A 16,750-nucleotide genomic window follows, 5' to 3' on the forward strand; every position below is an offset into this window, starting at 1 on the left:
ATAATTTAAGACCTGCGTGAAGCTTGAGACTTCGGGGATCATTTTCTGAGAAAAATCGAGCAATTCGGTGGAGAGAATTTTGATATTTTTGGCATTTTTTGAGGTGTAACAAACACAACTCAGGATCCGACAGGACACTCTGCGGCTGCCAGCGAGGCGGGCTGGACAGCGCACCAATCACGGCGCAGCTCCGCCCTATATAAACGGGCGGGCGCAGCGGCGCGGCCCGAGTCCCGGCCAGTGCCTCAGCTTCCGGCTCGAGTTCCTCTCCCCGCGCCCGCCTTCGACATGTCCGAGACTGCGCCCGCCGCGCCCGCTGCGCCCGCCCCAGCGGAGAAGACGCCCGTGAAGAAGAAGGCCCGCAAGTCCGCAGGTGCGGCGAAGCGCAAGGCGTCCGGGCCCCCGGTGTCCGAGCTCATCACCAAGGCTGTCGCCGCCTCCAAGGAGCGCAGCGGCGTGTCCCTGGCCGCGCTCAAGAAGGCGCTGGCGGCCGCGGGCTACGACGTGGAGAAGAACAACAGCCGCATCAAGCTCGGCCTCAAGAGCCTGGTGAGCAAGGGCACCCTGGTGCAGACCAAGGGCACCGGCGCCTCGGGCTCCTTCAAGCTCAACAAGAAGGCGGCCTCCGGGGACGCCAAGCCCAAGGCCAAGAAGGCGGGCGGCGCGGCCAAGCCCAAGAAGCCCGCGGGGGCGGCTAAGAAGGCCAAGAAGGCCACCGGAGCGGCCACCCCGAAGAAGAGCGCCAAGAGAACCCCAAAGAAAGCGAAGAAGCCGGCCGCGGCTGCAGGAGCCAAAAAGGCAAAGAGCCCCAAGAAGGCGAAAGCGGCCAAGGCCAAGAAAGCGCCCAAGAGTCCAGCAAAGGCCAAAGCGGTGAAACCCAAGGCGGCTAAGCCAAAGACCGCCAAGCCCAAGGCAGCCAAGCCAAAGAAGGCGGCAGCCAAGAAGAAATAGGAAGTTCCTTTGGCCAACTGCTTGAAGCTCAACACAACCCAAAGGCTCTTTTCAGAGCCACCCACAGGTCTCAGGGAAAGAGCTGTTGCACGTCGCGAGGGGGCGTGGCGGGGAGGAAAACGCTACCAGCGGGGGGCGGGCCTGGGGGGGATTGGCGGGGGGGGGGGGGCAGGGTCGTTGCAAATGTCGTGGGTGCCGAACCGGGTATGTCTGGCTGGCGTGAGGGTATAACTGCCCCGTGTATACTCTCCGGAGTACATAGAATGGTGTACAGGATGCTGCAGCGCCATGGGAAGAAAGTGTTGGGTCATAAAGTGCACTTTCGGTGGGCCATGGAGACACTGCTCAAATGGATGAAATAAACAGGTTGCACCGGAAGCCATAACGCAGTTTTGGGATAGGGCGTGCTTAGGGTTTTCACACAAGAAAAAAAATCTAAGGCAATTAGGAATGTGGGCTTAAGTTCTCGTAACAGCACATTGCTGCCTTCCTGTGCCACTGCTTCGCTATCACAGGCGCGGGATAATGCGCTTCTGATCCCATACCTGCTCCTGCACTGACAGCAGCTGGGCACTAGGTGTCCACCGGCGCGCCAAGCTGTCCCGGCGAGCGGGGACTTGGCTCCACCCACAAGCCTCAGGCGCGTTCTCGCTGCTGCTCTCTGAAGCAGCGCGTTTGCTTGAAGAGGCCGATTTATAGTAGCTTTGGGTAGCCCAGAAAACGCCTTCTGATTGGGCCAGGCAAAGTAACAAGTTGGCCAATGAAGAGGTAGACCTGCAAGTGTTATTTACCCTTCGCATTTGTGACGACACACTAAAATTAATCCAATCACGAGGGAAATCTTCCTAGCCTCATTTGAATACCGCATCTATAAATAAATGTGGTTTGGCGGGCGGTGATTATTTGCCTGGGCTTTAGTTACGCAGTTGTAACACTTACCGCTGTTATGCCGGAGCCCACCAAGTCCGCGCCCGCGCCCAAGAAGGGCTCCAAGAAGGCGGTGACCAAGGCGCAGAAGAAGGACGGCAAGAAGCGCAAGCGCAGCCGCAAGGAGAGCTACTCGGTGTACGTGTACAAGGTGCTGAAGCAGGTGCACCCCGACACGGGCATCTCGTCCAAGGCCATGGGCATCATGAACTCGTTCGTCACCGACATCTTCGAGCGCATCGCGGGCGAGGCGTCCCGCCTGGCGCACTACAACAAGCGCTCGACCATCACGTCGCGGGAGATCCAGACGGCCGTCACCAAGTACACCAGCGCTAAGTAAAGTCGTGTAGTAAGAATCTTTACAAACTAGCTCCAAAGGTTCTTTTAAGAATCACGCATGCGTCCAGCAATGAGTTGTAATGCTCTCATTCCAAGGCAATTCCTGGAATTCTATTTTAGAACTCTTACATTCTAGGTCTTGGTAAAGCTGCGTAGGAAAGAGGCACTTACACGTCCCTGGGATGTTAAAAGTTACAAGTTCTGTCATTGTGTTATAGGACAGGGAGAGGGGTAGCCCAAGGACCACCCTGTTGCAATTGTAGCCAAAAAACGGTTGTATATAGCTGTTAGCCATTTAGTATCTCACAAATAAGATTTAGAGCAAACTTCCTTGATCTTTCCGATTTGGTGGTGACCGCTAACCCTGAGCACAAAAGAGCAAGTTCTGACAACTTTGACACCCATGCTGGATAAAAAGCTGAAAACTTTGTGAGCTTTCATGGAAATAATATAAAGCTCTTCCTGGTTTGCTGGCTTTGCAATTGGTGCAATGTCTGCTAGCTTACCTAAGTGGGGTGAGGGGGAGGGAAAGGACTATGCTGTATTCAGAAAGCTTAGGAAAAGCCTATTTGAGAAACCTTCAAGCCCTCCGGGTCACAAGAGAGAAGCTCAGTATTCAATCTTAAGATACTGACTGGATAGGCAATAGTTATCTCAAGACTGAGGTTCTCTTTTCACTACCTTTTACCCTCTCAGACGTCCAGAGGGTCATGGAGGAAAGAGGAGGTAGACTGGAAGGGAAGCCTGTTCTGGCTGGATTTTTATTTTCCCCATTATTGTGGGGAAAATAAATCTGGGGAAAGAGTGTTGGGGGAACTGAAAGGGCATCCAAGATGAAGGTTTCAGAGTTCACGAAGAAAACTGCCAGGTAGATGAGGTTGGGGTGGGGGTGAAGTGCTTATGGAGATGGAGAACTTGGTTGGCTAAGTGAGGAATGAATAGGCATTCTGCCGTCCTCATCATCTCCCAAAGACAGAATCATGAATTATCATAGAATTTTCATATGGTAGGTTTGGTACCTGGATTAACAATTAAATTCCAGGATATTTACTAATTCTGAAAAGTGACTAAGCAGCCACTAAAAAAAAGAAAGTTGCTCTCAGACTCCTGGGTTTGGCCCATGTGAATCCCCAATCACCATAGGTGGCTTTCACCCAGACTAGAGGTTTGTTTCTTAGGGCGTTTTGTGATGCCAGGGACCTTAAAAGTGTCCACAGTGGGAGTCTGGTAAACATTTCCTGGTGAAGCTGAGACACCAGACCAAAAACTACATCCTCGGGATACTAGAAATACACACACACACACACACTCCACTGAAAACATGTATGTAGAGCGGAACTTCACACTTGTTACTGGCATTAATATCGCAGAGATTCAAAACACCTTCGCTGAAATTTTAAGAATCTCCCAAGTAAGTTCTGTGCCAATAAGCATCTGCTGAAGTTCTTTCTTTAAAAGTAAGTTCTTTCTGTAAAAATAAGTTTCATTTTAGGCCTTTCTGTAAGTTCTTTCTGTAAAAATAAGTTTTATTTTAGGCCTTATCAAATCCCCACAGGTCAAATCAAATAGCAAAGAAAATGAACGAGCTGCTTCACAACCCAAGTTAATGAAGACACACCATAAAATAAGACACCGTGACCAAAAACAAGAGCAACAGACAATGGAAATAAAAGAAGTAAAATGAGGGAGTCAACATTTACATATTTTGTAACTAAATGTAACATTTTTAAAAAAGACTTTATTATGTGGAGGAACTAAGAGACTACAAAAAATGACCACACAGATTTGAAAAGAGTCAATAGAAATTTGAGAAACAAAATGTATGTATTACACATAATGCATCTATATACATAATAGAAGTAGAGAGAATGAATATACATAGTAAAGTTGCATATAGAGAAAGAATAAATTATCACAATTAAAAAGCTCACTAGATGGTTTAAAAGTCGATTTACACCCAACTGAAGAATTTTAATGAACTATATAAATAGATCTTAAGTAATTATTCAAAATGTAGAGAGAAAAATGTGAAAGTGAGTGTAAGGGATCTGGAAGTAGTAATAAAATGTCTGACATGCATCTAATCAAAGGACCAAAAGGGTAACCAGAGAGAATCATGCAAATGGGAGATTAAAAAGTTCATGCTGTGAATATTTTAGAATTGATGATTATTCATATAATTAAATGTGATTATATAATTAGATGGAGTGAAAAATGATACAACAGAAATGGAGTCACTGCCTGACATTACTAAGCCCTGTAAAGTCCTGGAACAAATGTAACGCTGATTCTCAGAGTTGCCCCTTCCTTGTATGTGGACAGATGTTATCAGACTAAAGTATTGGAAATTTTGTGGGAGTGGGAGGGAGGATTAATGAATGATTATTACCATATATTTTGTCTAGTTAGTTATTAAATTCTGTTAATTTAAATCAACATTTAATGGACTGTCTTGATTTAATTGAATATAACACTCATTAGCAAATGAAATGTTTGATATTCTTTCCAATAAATACTTGTTAATAGCTTTTATCACATCGTTGTAGTACTTACACACAAGTTACACCATATTAGAAATGTTAGCAGGCATCACACTTTTTATTCTTTTTCACATAAATGGTTTTGGTAATTCATGATTTATAATAAAGTGTGTGTGTGTGTGTGTGTGTGTGTGTGCATGTGGTCTTAATTGTGTTGGTGCAGTTCCCATCTTACTGTTTAAAGAGTTTTTATCAGAAATTATTTATAAATTTTTAATTATGATGAAATCGTGTTTTTTTGCCTTTGACCTTACCTTGAGGTATAGGTATATTTTCTATTGCCGATTTATACTTGCATTTCTATGCCATATCTTATTTCATCATGTATTGTTATTTTAAATAAAAGCTGGACACATTTCAACTATTCACATGGATTTTTTTCCATCTCTACTCATACATAAAATCTTTTCTTGATTTTCTCTTATAGACTTACCCACCAAAAAAAATTACCCCAAATAGTTTAGAGATTGAAATGACTTTAATAAATTATTTATTAAATTATTCATGAATTAGACTGCACACTATCTAACAAGTAGAAAGTTGCTGCCAGAAGTTGCATAAAATGGAAGGTTTTATACTCAAACAAGAGGGGCACAAGAACAGAAAGATATCTTTAGGCAAAGTCACCTTCCCTTAAAGGGATGCATGAATCTTATGCTGATTACCTCACTCATGTTGATCAGGAAATTTCCGACTGATAGGGTTAAAATTCCACCTTTGGAAAAGTATTATGTTTTGAGGCTTGGCATAAATAATTCCATTTTGGGGACTCCCTGGTGGCACAGGGGTTAAGTCTCAGTGCTATCAAGATGTCACTATAAAGCTATTGTCAGCTATTGCAGCCTAAGTTCATTGTCCAGCCAGGGAGCTACCCACATGGCGCAGCAGACCTCTCCTGACTCACCTGCTGCTCTCTTCAGCAGTGTATTTCAGTAGATCTGCTTGTTCAGCTCCCCACTCTGTCTCTGGTGAATCCTCTCACCCCTGATGCCTCTGCCTAGACCCCAGTTCTTTTATGCATAAATAAAAAATCTTAAAAGAAATTTGATTTGGACCTGATATTTCTATTTTTAAATGCCTCATTTTATCATTAAGATTATGATAACTCCAACAATATAAAATTGTAGGGTTCTGTTAGTTGGTATTACTGTGTAACAAATTATCCCCAAAATGAGACACTTTTGTCAATGAACATTTAATATTTCATTTAGCATCTGGGATTCAGGAATCCAGTAGTGACTTAACTGGCTGCAAATGACTTAAGGTCTTTAATGAGTTTGAATTTATAGGAGCGCAGGGGAAAATTCTCCCACCCCTCTGTGTTCTTCTCAGGCTGGTCCAGCAAACAATTTAACACGCAAATTAGTAAGAGAAAAACCAAACCACACATCTATGGACATTTCACATGACTAAAGTCTAAAGTAAATGGGACAGGCTGAATGTTCGTGTCCTGAGCTAAGCAATGGGTTGGGGCTTCCCATGTCAAGCAGAGAGGAGGGGGTGTCCCAAGTGATGAGAGGAAGACTTCATGTAACAAAACTCTGACTCTGTGTCTCTTGTATTAAGGTAGTTTTTTCTGATAAAAAAAAGTTATTTCGGGAGATGATCTTCAATCTGGGAATCTTCATTCTTTAAGAGATGGTTAGTTTTTTCTGAGATCTGCAGGGCCTCAACTGGTCTTGGTTCCACATGCCAACATGACATATGTTGATAAAAACTTGCTCTGAAAGTCTTGTACTAACCCAATCTGAACATTTTTTCAGACCAATCCTACCAGGTCACAAGTGTAGGCTGCAGTCACGTGAAGGCTTAACTGGGGCTGGATGTTTCTCTAAAAATATGACTTGCTCGCATATAGGACAAGCTCCTCCAAGCTATTGACAGGAGGACTTCAGTCCCTTGCTATGCAGAGAACTCTCCAGAGGGCTAATTGACTATCTTCAAAACATGGTAGTTTTTATCACCCAGAAAGAGAAATCACAGATAAGGAGCAGGTGGGAGGCATACAGCAGAATACCTTTTGTGACTCAGTGTGAGCTCTCACAAATGTCAGACACTGTCACATCTGCCACTTTCTATTCACTAGAAGTAAGTTGTTTAAATCTGGTTTATAGTCAGAAGGGGAATTAAGCTCCACCTTTTGAAGTAAGGTCAGTGAAAGAATTTGTGGACAAATTTGAAAACATGCACATCATCTCATGCATGCTTTTAATACTTAAATGGAAAAAGTCATTTGAATTTTAAACATGAACTAGAAATCAGCTATATAATCACCTGGGTCTAATGCCTTTATAATATGTAGATCTTTAAGAAATTTTGCAACCTAGTCTACAACTGGCCACTATGTTTAGGGACAAAAATAAATATATTTTCCACATGATGTCCTAATGGACTATTCCTGAGATTGTAAAGGACAAAATAGTGGTCTCTGTGGTTAAATATAACAGCCTAGCTCACAGCAAGAATTTGAGTGATTTTTTCTTTCAAAAACCTTGAAATTTTCTACTATGGGCAGGGAAGAGAAACTGTAGAAAGGTGGAGTTATGTGTTGTGTCAGCAACGTGGGACTGATAATGGAAAGAAACAGGAGTCATGGAGCAGGCTGCGGGATACAGGCTGCTGTTCAAGAGTAAGATCCGGGCCTTTTTATTGACAGAGAAGGGTGGGTCAAACTGAACACTGGATTTAGGGCTTTAGGTACAGTAAGTCCAAAGATATACACCCTGCTCCCACCCATGATTCCAATGTTATTAACAAAGGCGTTCCCTGATCAGTCCCTGGGGTGCAAAGCACACCTGTTACTGGCCCCTGGGGTCTTCCCAGTCCCACCTTGGGATGTAACCCATTGTCCAGGACCATCAAGCTCCTGCTCTTGTCTAACTTGAAAGGAGCCTTGTATGCTAAACCCACAGTTAGGTTTTAGAATTTTGTTTAAAAGCTTAACTGTGAATGCTAAGTTGTATTGCATAAATACAAAATGATGGGCACATTATAGACCATTCGTGGCTATTTTTAGGGAAGAAGGAGGAAGAGGCTGAGGAGAAGAGAATAAGTAAAAGAAATAGAGAAGGACTTCAGAAAAGGAATGAAGAAACAAATTGCTACTACCAAAGGGAGGGGTGAAATTTAGGGACCAAAGAGAAGCCTCCAACAGGCTGCAGTTGCAGAAAGGCAGAAAGAAAAAGAGAAAGAGGTGTGTAAATAGGCCTTGTCATGTATTTGGTGTTTATAATACCTTACACATAACTGAAATACTCCCCCCATTACTTGAGTTTGGGGTTGAGTGGCTTGATTAAAATATTAACACACCTGGAGACTTTCTCTGACCCTTATAATGTACCCTTCTATTCCATTCTTTTTTTTTTTTTTTAAGATTTATTTATTTATTTTATACAAGAACTGGGTACAGTCAGAAGCGCGGGAGGGTGAAAGAATCCACCAGAGCCAGAGCGGGGAGCAGAGCAGGCAGAAGGACCGAAGTACACTGCTGAGGGGAGCAGCGGGCGGCAGGAGAGGTCTGCACGCCATGCGGGACCCTCCTCCGGTGGCCGGAGAGCAGCCGGGGATCGAACCGGCAGGCAGAGTCTGCGGGCAGAGGCTGCGGGCAGAGGCTGCAGGCAGCTTTGCAACCCAGGGCTCAACCGCTGCGCCACCGGGGAGGCCCTACTCCATTCTTGTTCTAACTATAACATAAAGATCTACCTTGTAGTACTGACACAAATTTATTGTTTCCCTCCCCATTCTCAAAACCATAAGCTGTATGGAGCAGCTTTTTCCAGCTGACTCCCTCCTGCCTAAGGCTGTTCTGGACATATAGGAGGATCACAGTAACTATTTACAGCATGGTATATCCCAGGCCCCCCTTATCCATAGGGGATATGTTCCAAGACCCCAGTGGATGCCTGAAACCATAGATAGTATGGAACTCTATATATACTATGAATTTCCCATTTATACATGCCTATGATAGTTATTAAAAATTAAATTATTATTAATCTCAGTAAGAGATTAACAACAGTAAAAATAAATAGAATAATTGTAATAATATAATAAGTTATGTGAATGTTACCTCACTGTATATAATACAGTATATATACCTTACTGTATATAATATTTTTAGATTGCTATTGACTATAGGTGTCTGAAACTGAGGAAAGTGAAACCATGGATAAGGGAGAATCCTGTTATTAGTAAATTATTTAATGGTACATAGATTTTGAACAGCAGGGACAGAGGCTGGAGCTGATTTGCCATACAGTTCAATTGAATAAAGAACTCAACCTTTTTTGGGACCCAAATTCCCCATTTATACAAGAATAGTAATATTAGGGTACTACCTCTTAGAAGTATTTTATGGATAAATGAGATGATTTAGATAAAGTTCTTTAAAAGGGGACATTTAGTAAGCCCTTAGCTATTGTTAAACATTATGTTTTCCTCAATCACTGTATCAAAATGGAAATCACAGTGGCCAATTCTCTTTAGGTCAAAAACTAAAGGTGGAGAATAAGAGCTTTTGAACTCTCAGAATCCCACCCCAAGAAGAATAGTAGAGAATTTGGAACAAAAATCATATTATTCAGGAATATCTCTTGGCTGAGCATGACTTGAGTCCTCTGTTAGTGTGAATAGTGCTAATAATGACTAAAGTGGTAATAGTAACAGAGTCAGAAATTCCTCATAGCACATTCTATAAGTGCAAGTGAATCGGCCCTCTTTATAAAGCCAATAATAATTAATTAATGCAGACTACAAAGTTGCACCTAACAAACCCTTTTTATTTCTTCATTGGGGAGAGATATGAATGCAGAAAAGAAATGAATGCAAGCAGTAACTGAAACTGTGACTCTACCCACAGAAGTTACAAAGTGTGATGTATGACAGTGATCTGTGTGTATATCCAGCAGTATCCAACACAGCCTGGTTTGCTGCCCATTGATTTATCACAAGGAGAACATTACCTAAGTGGAAGAGTCTAAACAAGTTGTTTTTGCTTTTCCATTTTTTGTTTGAATTATAAATATAGAACTGACTTCTGTTTTAGGCCCAGTTGCTGGAAATTCATTAGTTACCATGCTTACCTTTGCTGGCATAAGTCTGAAATAGCCGCAGACCACAAAGTTGCACCTAACAAATCCTTTTTATTTCTGCCTATAAACGATATTAAGATTAATAAATTCTGTGAATTGGAATTTTTTATTCATTTTTATTGCCTTCCAAATATCTACCCTTTCCAGACAGACATTTTATTTATTTTCCACTCTATTCTCTGGCATCCAGATCTGTCTGAATAGGTAAATTCCAAATACTGTTTTGGCTTTGGTAACCATGTTGAAGGGAAATAACTTGTTTAGCTAAGCTGAGGTTACTTGTTTAGCTGTGAGGTCACTTCTAACATCTGAATTGAGAGAAACACAATGCTTATGGAGTAGCTTCATAGGAAAGTGTGCACCAAAATCAGATGAAGGATTTAAAGTGTAGATTGTTGGTCCCATCCCACGTAGATTCTGATTGACTAGATCAGGAGTAGGATTCAAAAATTTGCATTTCTAACTGATCTATCCATCCAGCCAGCCAGCCTGATCACTCCTGGAGAAATGTTTTAAATTGGAACATGAGATTTCTCTAAAATGCTACTACAACACAATCACAGTAACCAACAAAGCAGATGAGGTTTTAAGAAAGTGAAAATGTTCCTGAGTAATGGACTTCTCTACCAGACTTACATAGATCAGACGATTACATCAGGTATTTGAGAAATCAGTTTTATTTGCGATTGGATTTGGCCAGGAAGTGGGAAATAAACTCAAATCTACCTTCCAGACTAGGAAAGGAAATGAGGTGAGGTACGACCTGGGGAGGTGGGTTGAGAAAAAAGGAGTTACATTTTATTATTCGAAAAGCAGATTAAGGGAAAAGAAATGTGCACTTGAGTGAGTTACAGGGCTGTTCATACATGAAGTATGAAGAGGCTCTTCCTCAGACGCTGAAGTTTTGAATGTTGGGGCGCCTTCCTGGGGTAGCCCTCTCTTCCAGAGTCCCTGGTCAGCCTTGGAGCTCAGCTCCAGTTTGCCGGTTAACCTGCAGGCTCGACTGTGTCCACAAGAGCAAGTCTCAAAGACAAGCTTTGTTTATCTTTTGCATTTTAGAGCCAAAACCAATCTATTTAGCCTGGGATGCAAGAGGTCGTGAAAAAAGGCCCAAGGGTCCTCCTCCCGGCCTGGAAGCGAGCAAGGAATAACAGCGGCGCGTCCAGCCCCGCCCCCGCAGGCGCCCCGGTAGCCACGCCCCCGGAGCCGGCTCCAATCGGGCCCTCTGGCCACGCCCCTCTCTCCTCCGGCCCCGCCCCCCGGCCGGCCCCCGGGAATATTTTGATCCCCGATGGCTGGGTCTCAGTGCCACTGTAGCGGGAATAGAGGTTTTGCGGTGCAGAGGTTTTCCATCTTCTTTCTCTGCTGGGGCTCAAACCCTGCCCATCAGTCCCTTGGGTGATGCCAACCCACACCCTGAGAGTCCGAATAATCCATAGGGTCTGCGGATAAACACGGAGAGCCTCGCAGTGTGAAGACCCAGCAGTCCGGCCAATCTTTCATTCGTTTTCTTCTTTATATCCTGACTTTGAATTGGCTCTTCCCCTTGTCTGCAGCTGTCGAGACATCCCGCATTACTAGATGCAAGGACAGCTTGCTTACACCACCCCCTAATTGTCCTCACGTTTATAGGGCCCTATGCGTGAGGATTGTGTGTGCTTGTTTGTTTGGAATATGGAGGAAAGGAGATACAAGGTCAAGAACCGAACTCACACAGGAGGTGGGGGTAAAAGGGATTAGCATTATCCATTAACCCAATTATAGAAACCAAGACCTTAAGGCAACAATGCCCAGATCAGGAGGCTCAACGCCCAGAAACTATCAGACTGCTATAGGGAGTGTCAGGGGCACAAACCATCCTCCCACAAAGATGAGCCCCCTCCCTGAAGATGATAAAACTGAACACAGCCCTCACAACAGGGCAGCACTCCTTAGACCCACCTGTGGCTATGCAGGTGCTTCCTTTCACCTACTCTCTCCTGCAGGACAGCAGCCTCCCTGACTGACGGTGACCTACACCTGCCGGGACTTCTCTTCACTGACCTCCCTAAGCAGAGGCCGCTCTCAAGGCCACCTGCCTGCAACCATGCAGACCTCTCTCAGCAAACCTGTCCCTTTCAGGGCAGCTCTTCCTGCCCACTTGTGTCTATGCAAGTCTTTCATTCTTGTAAGGTCAGGAAGACCACAGTGCAGGTTTTCTAAGATTCCATGCAGACTGTAAAGGAGGAAAAAGTCCTGGAGACCTTGGTGGCTTTTGCAGGTCTTTTATTTAGATTACCAGGCATATGGCAGGCAGAGGTGCTGGGGTGCCGGGAGGCTGGCAGGCCTCCCAGGCCCCAGCAAGTCTTCACTCTTTCTGGGCTCTCTGGCCTTCTCTTGCGTTCTCTCTGCTTCTCTGCTTCTTCTTCTGTCTTGGCTTCTGCTGGCATCCCCGTGACACCACCCTTAAAAGCCCAGTCTTAGCCCAGGTGAATGTCATCTACCTATGCCCACACCCTATTCCAGGTGGCCGCCATTAGGCATACATTCGGGACCACAGGGTTCCATCATCCATCCTAATGGCAGGAGGGCAGAAAAGCCTGATACATTTTACTTTACCCTACAATTTTCCTGGCCCCTTTCCCCTAATAAACCTTTTTTTTTTTTTTTAATTTTTATTTATTTATTTATTTATTTTAAGAATTCACCAGAGCCAGAGCGGGAAACAGAACAGGCAGACTGACGAAACACACTGCTGAGGGAGCAGCGGGCATGGCAGGAGAGGTCTGCGCGCCATGTGGGACCCTCACTGGTGGCCAGGGATCTAACCAGCGCTGCAGAGGCTGCGGGCAGCTTCGCAGGCCAGCGCTCAACTGCTGTGCCACCAGGGGAGGCCCTCCCCTAATAAATCTTTAATGTAACTACCGTCTTAAATCTAACTGCCGTCTCTGTCTCATGGAGAAACCCACCTGGGAAACTTGCTGTGTGCTGCTGAAAAGGGAGCTCTGGTGAAACCTTTCCCAGAGTGAACCCAAGGACCCTGCACTAACTCCAAAAAACGACATAAGGATGATTATTTCCTACTTGAATATCTGTGTTTTGGTTTTGTCTGCAGGTGCACAGAAAGGTAACATCTATTGAACAGCCCAGGACCCCCGGGCTTTTAGAAGTATAGGAAAATATTTTAATGTCTTCTAACAGAAGAAAAACAAACTTCCCGGTTGCTGAAATGTTTCAATATATGATATTGATATATATTTTCATAACTTTTTTTTAATGAGGGAAGGAGCCCTGGCAGGCAAAGTTGCATAGGACCCAAAAAAGGCAGTGCAGCCATGGGTGCAGGTAGCACACAACACTTCCCGGGTGTTTACATATCTAAACACTCAGATACATAGCCAAGTATTTTCCAGATGTTAGCTGATTTAACCCTCATAACACATCTATACATTATTGGGATTTTTTTTCTTAGTTTATATTTTATGTGTGCTTTTGTTATCCCAATTTTATCCATGGCTACACAGTCACGCAAAGCTAAAAATTACTTGCCCATTGTCAGACAATTAATAAATGGCAGAAGAGGGGCCTTCCTGGTGGTGCAAGGGTTAAAGACAGTGCTATCAACCTATCACCAGCCACTGCAGCATGAGTTCCAACCCCTGCTGGCCAGGGAGCAACCCACATGGCACAGCCCACCTCTCCTGCCTTGCCCACTGCTCCCCTCAGCAGTGTATTTCAGTAGATCTGCCTGTTCTGCTCTCCAATCTGGTGAATCCTTCCACCCACTCCCACCAGGCACCTCTGGCTTACCCCCAGTTCTTGCATGCATAATTAAATAAATAAATGGCAGAAGAGATTCTGACTCAGATAGTTTAGCACCAGGTGCTCTTATTTGAACCTTTACAGTAAAAGGTATTATCTCTTGGCAACATTAAACAGTTAATACAAATAACAATAGCAGTTTTTTTCTTTTACATCATTGTCTCTGTCAAAGGTGAAGCCAGACACTAGTTAAAGAGATAGGGACAGGGTGTCCATGGTGGCACAGGGGTTAAAGTCTCAGTGCTTATCCATCTATTAATAGCAGCAGGAGTTTGATCCCTGGCCAGGGATCTGACCCACTTGGCACAGCAAACCTCTCCTGTCTCACCCACTGCTCCCCTCAGCAGTGTATTTCAGTTGATCACCTGTTGTACTCCCCCTCTGTCTCTGGAGAATCCTCTTACAAACACCCCCATCCCGCACCTCTGACCTCCACCCCAGTTCTTCTACACAAAAATAAATAAAAATAGGGCCTCCCCCGTGGCGCAGCAGGTTGAGCACTGCACCATGAACTCTCTGGAACCTCTGCAGCACAGGTTCGATTCCCGGCCAATCAGGGCGATTCCCACATGGCATGGCAGACCTCTCCTGTTGCACTCACTGCTCTGTCTGCCTGTTCTGTTCCCTGCTCTGACTCTGGTGAATTCTCTCACTCTCCAGCTCCTCTGGTCTGTACCCCAGCTCTTGTATAAATAAATAAATCTTTAAAATAAATAAATTAATTAATAATAAATTGTAAAAAATAAAAAGATGGTAAGGACATGTTTTAATCCATAAAATACTACTGCAATAGGGAAAAGAGGCCAGCATGAACTGACCTCACTATTGATGTGTTCCAAGATACCAGGGTGTTTTAATGGGTGAAAGAGGGAGCAGGGGGGAGCATGAGCAAGGATCTAGAGAGACAGGGAAGTGAAAAATTACAAAAAGTGGGAAGACTGGCAGAGGGGTGTCATTCATTGAAAGCACCCAGGTTGGCTAACTGTTTTTATGAAAATTAGGCTCCTCCTCTCCCTCAAAGGCAGGGAGACAGGGGCCTTGTCTTTCAGTGTTGGTTGAAAGGGTATGTTGTCTTGGCAGACTTGGTTTTTCTCAGGCAGTTACTTTAAGAGGAGTTAAGTCATCCTAGGGATACAGCCTGTGTTGTTAGAAACTTTGTTCTTATTTGGAGACTTTGTAGGTCAAGGTGAAGCCTTAGTGGAGAGAAGGGCTTGGAGGAACCTGGCCAGATTTAGGTCAAGCAGAGAATATTTGTTAATCTCACACAATCAGTGAGATCTGTTTTTCTCACCTATCTTGCTCTCCCATAAGAGTGCTGCACAGGTATTCCTCCCAAATCACACCCACCCACCCAATTACATCTTCCCTAAGGGGAGGGACAGGGATGCTTCTCATTTTATTTCACCAGCCTAGTTGCATGTGTGCAGACCAAGCCCTCATTCTCTGCAGAAGACTCAACTTGATGCATCAACCAGGTTCCATTTGCTGAGATTCGGATTAGAGAAATTTTTTTTTTTTAAAGATTTATTTATTTATACAAGCACTGGGTACAGTCAGAAGCGCGGGAGGGTGAGAGGATTCACCAGAGCCAGAGCAGGGAGCAGAGCAGGCAGAAGGACCGAAGTACACTGCTGAGGGGAGCAGCGGGCGGCAGGAGAGGTCTGCGCGCCATGTGGGACCCTCCTCCAGTGGCCGGGGAGCAGCCGGGGATCAAACCGATGCTGCAGAGGCCGTGGGCAGCTTTGCAACCCAGCGCTCAACCGCTGCACCACCGGGGAGGCCCTAGAGAAATATTTTAATATATACAACCAGACCCAACCTACCCTACCCTAATCTCCCCAAATACAGGTGAGACTCAAATTCAACACACACAGTGAGAAAAAATGCAGCTAAAGAAATTCTACCTATGGGGAAATAGGAAATGGAACTAGTTCTCCCCATCAAGATATTTATGTATTTGTATTTATGATGGAAAGAAGTTAGGAGAAAGGAGGGGTGATCTGTCATTTTTAAATGCTAGAACTCAACCTTGACCTCAATTCAAAATAAACCACATGGCAAAGTGACACATCTTGGGGAGGCGTGTCCTATACAAGTATAGCTAAAATGTTCTCATGCCAACACATAATCAATATAAAAATTATTGATAGAATGCTGTACATCCTTTTTTCATAGTAAATCTGTGAAATCCAATGTCTAATTAAGACTTAGAGCACATCTCAGTTTAGATGCTAAATTTGCATAGGAAATGAGCTGCTTGTGAGATTGTGCAAAATGCACAGTAAATTCATATGTACAAGTTGTGGTTTTGACACTGAAAAATGTTCCAATAACCGAATTCAAAACCAATTTTTAATTTTAAATTAAATCAAATTAAAAATTTTAGTATTTTATTGGCACTTCAAAAGCATAACTAGTGAAAACAAATATATAGCACAACTCTAATATTATAAACTTGAATTCCTGTACGATTGCTACCTGAATTTGTAAATCCAGCCCCTTGAAGATTTTGTACATATATGTGGGCAAATGCATAGGTATTGAAATAATTACCAACATTTTAAAATACGACAGCAACTTCTACTTTTTAAAAGTAATCAACAAGCTAATCTGAATTGTTATAAAATAATCTGACGCACAGATCCTTAACTCCCTTCTCCCACCCGTGCTACTTTGTAGGATATTTCAACAAACTGCCTTTTTTTATTCTCCAAATAAACATTATCATCATCATCATCATCATCATCATCTGAACTTATTATAAAGCAAGTTGTATCCCTGGCGTTTGGTATATGTGCTGCCGAAGCGAGCACTGTATCCCTGGCGTTTGGAAATAACAGGAGAGTGACTTAAAAAACACCAAAGGAATCTGAATTGTTATTTAAAAAAATAATAATCCGTTTGTACTGAAAGGGGTTAACAAGATTAAAAAAAAAAACTGGCTTCCTGCTGGAAAACCGCTCTCAAGATTGGACCAATGGGAAAGTGCATTTAGAGTCAATGATTTGCATGCAGACCTCCCTATAAACGAACGAATCAGAGGGCACGGTTCTAAGTCCTCATTTGCATAATGTTGCCTATAAGTAGCCAGGCTGCTCCGTG

General features: G+C 43.8%; 2 protein-coding genes across 2 annotated transcripts; both read left to right on the forward strand.

Moving 5' to 3' along the window:
* Positions 1-227: 227 nt before the first annotated feature.
* Positions 228-994, forward strand: H1-4 (H1.4 linker histone, cluster member). The gene has a single exon (XM_037519031.2). It carries the CDS (start codon positions 289-291, stop codon positions 949-951), a length of 663 nt encoding a protein of 220 aa, XP_037374928.1. The 5' UTR covers positions 228-288; the 3' UTR covers positions 952-994.
* Positions 995-1,882: 888 nt separating this feature from the next.
* Positions 1,883-3,839, forward strand: LOC119251779 (histone H2B type 1-M-like). The gene is made up of 2 exons (XM_037519046.2): positions 1,883-2,214; positions 3,773-3,839. Exons 1-2 carry the CDS (start codon positions 1,898-1,900, stop codon positions 3,822-3,824), a joined length of 369 nt encoding a protein of 122 aa, XP_037374943.2. The 5' UTR covers positions 1,883-1,897; the 3' UTR covers positions 3,825-3,839.
* Positions 3,840-16,750: the final 12,911 nt, after the last annotated feature.

The sequence above is a fragment of the Talpa occidentalis genome, unplaced genomic scaffold (genome assembly GCF_014898055.3).
Source record: "Talpa occidentalis isolate TD23 unplaced genomic scaffold, MPIMG_talOcc4v2.1 talOcc4.2, whole genome shotgun sequence".
NCBI classification, from domain to species: domain Eukaryota; kingdom Metazoa; phylum Chordata; class Mammalia; order Eulipotyphla; family Talpidae; genus Talpa; species Talpa occidentalis.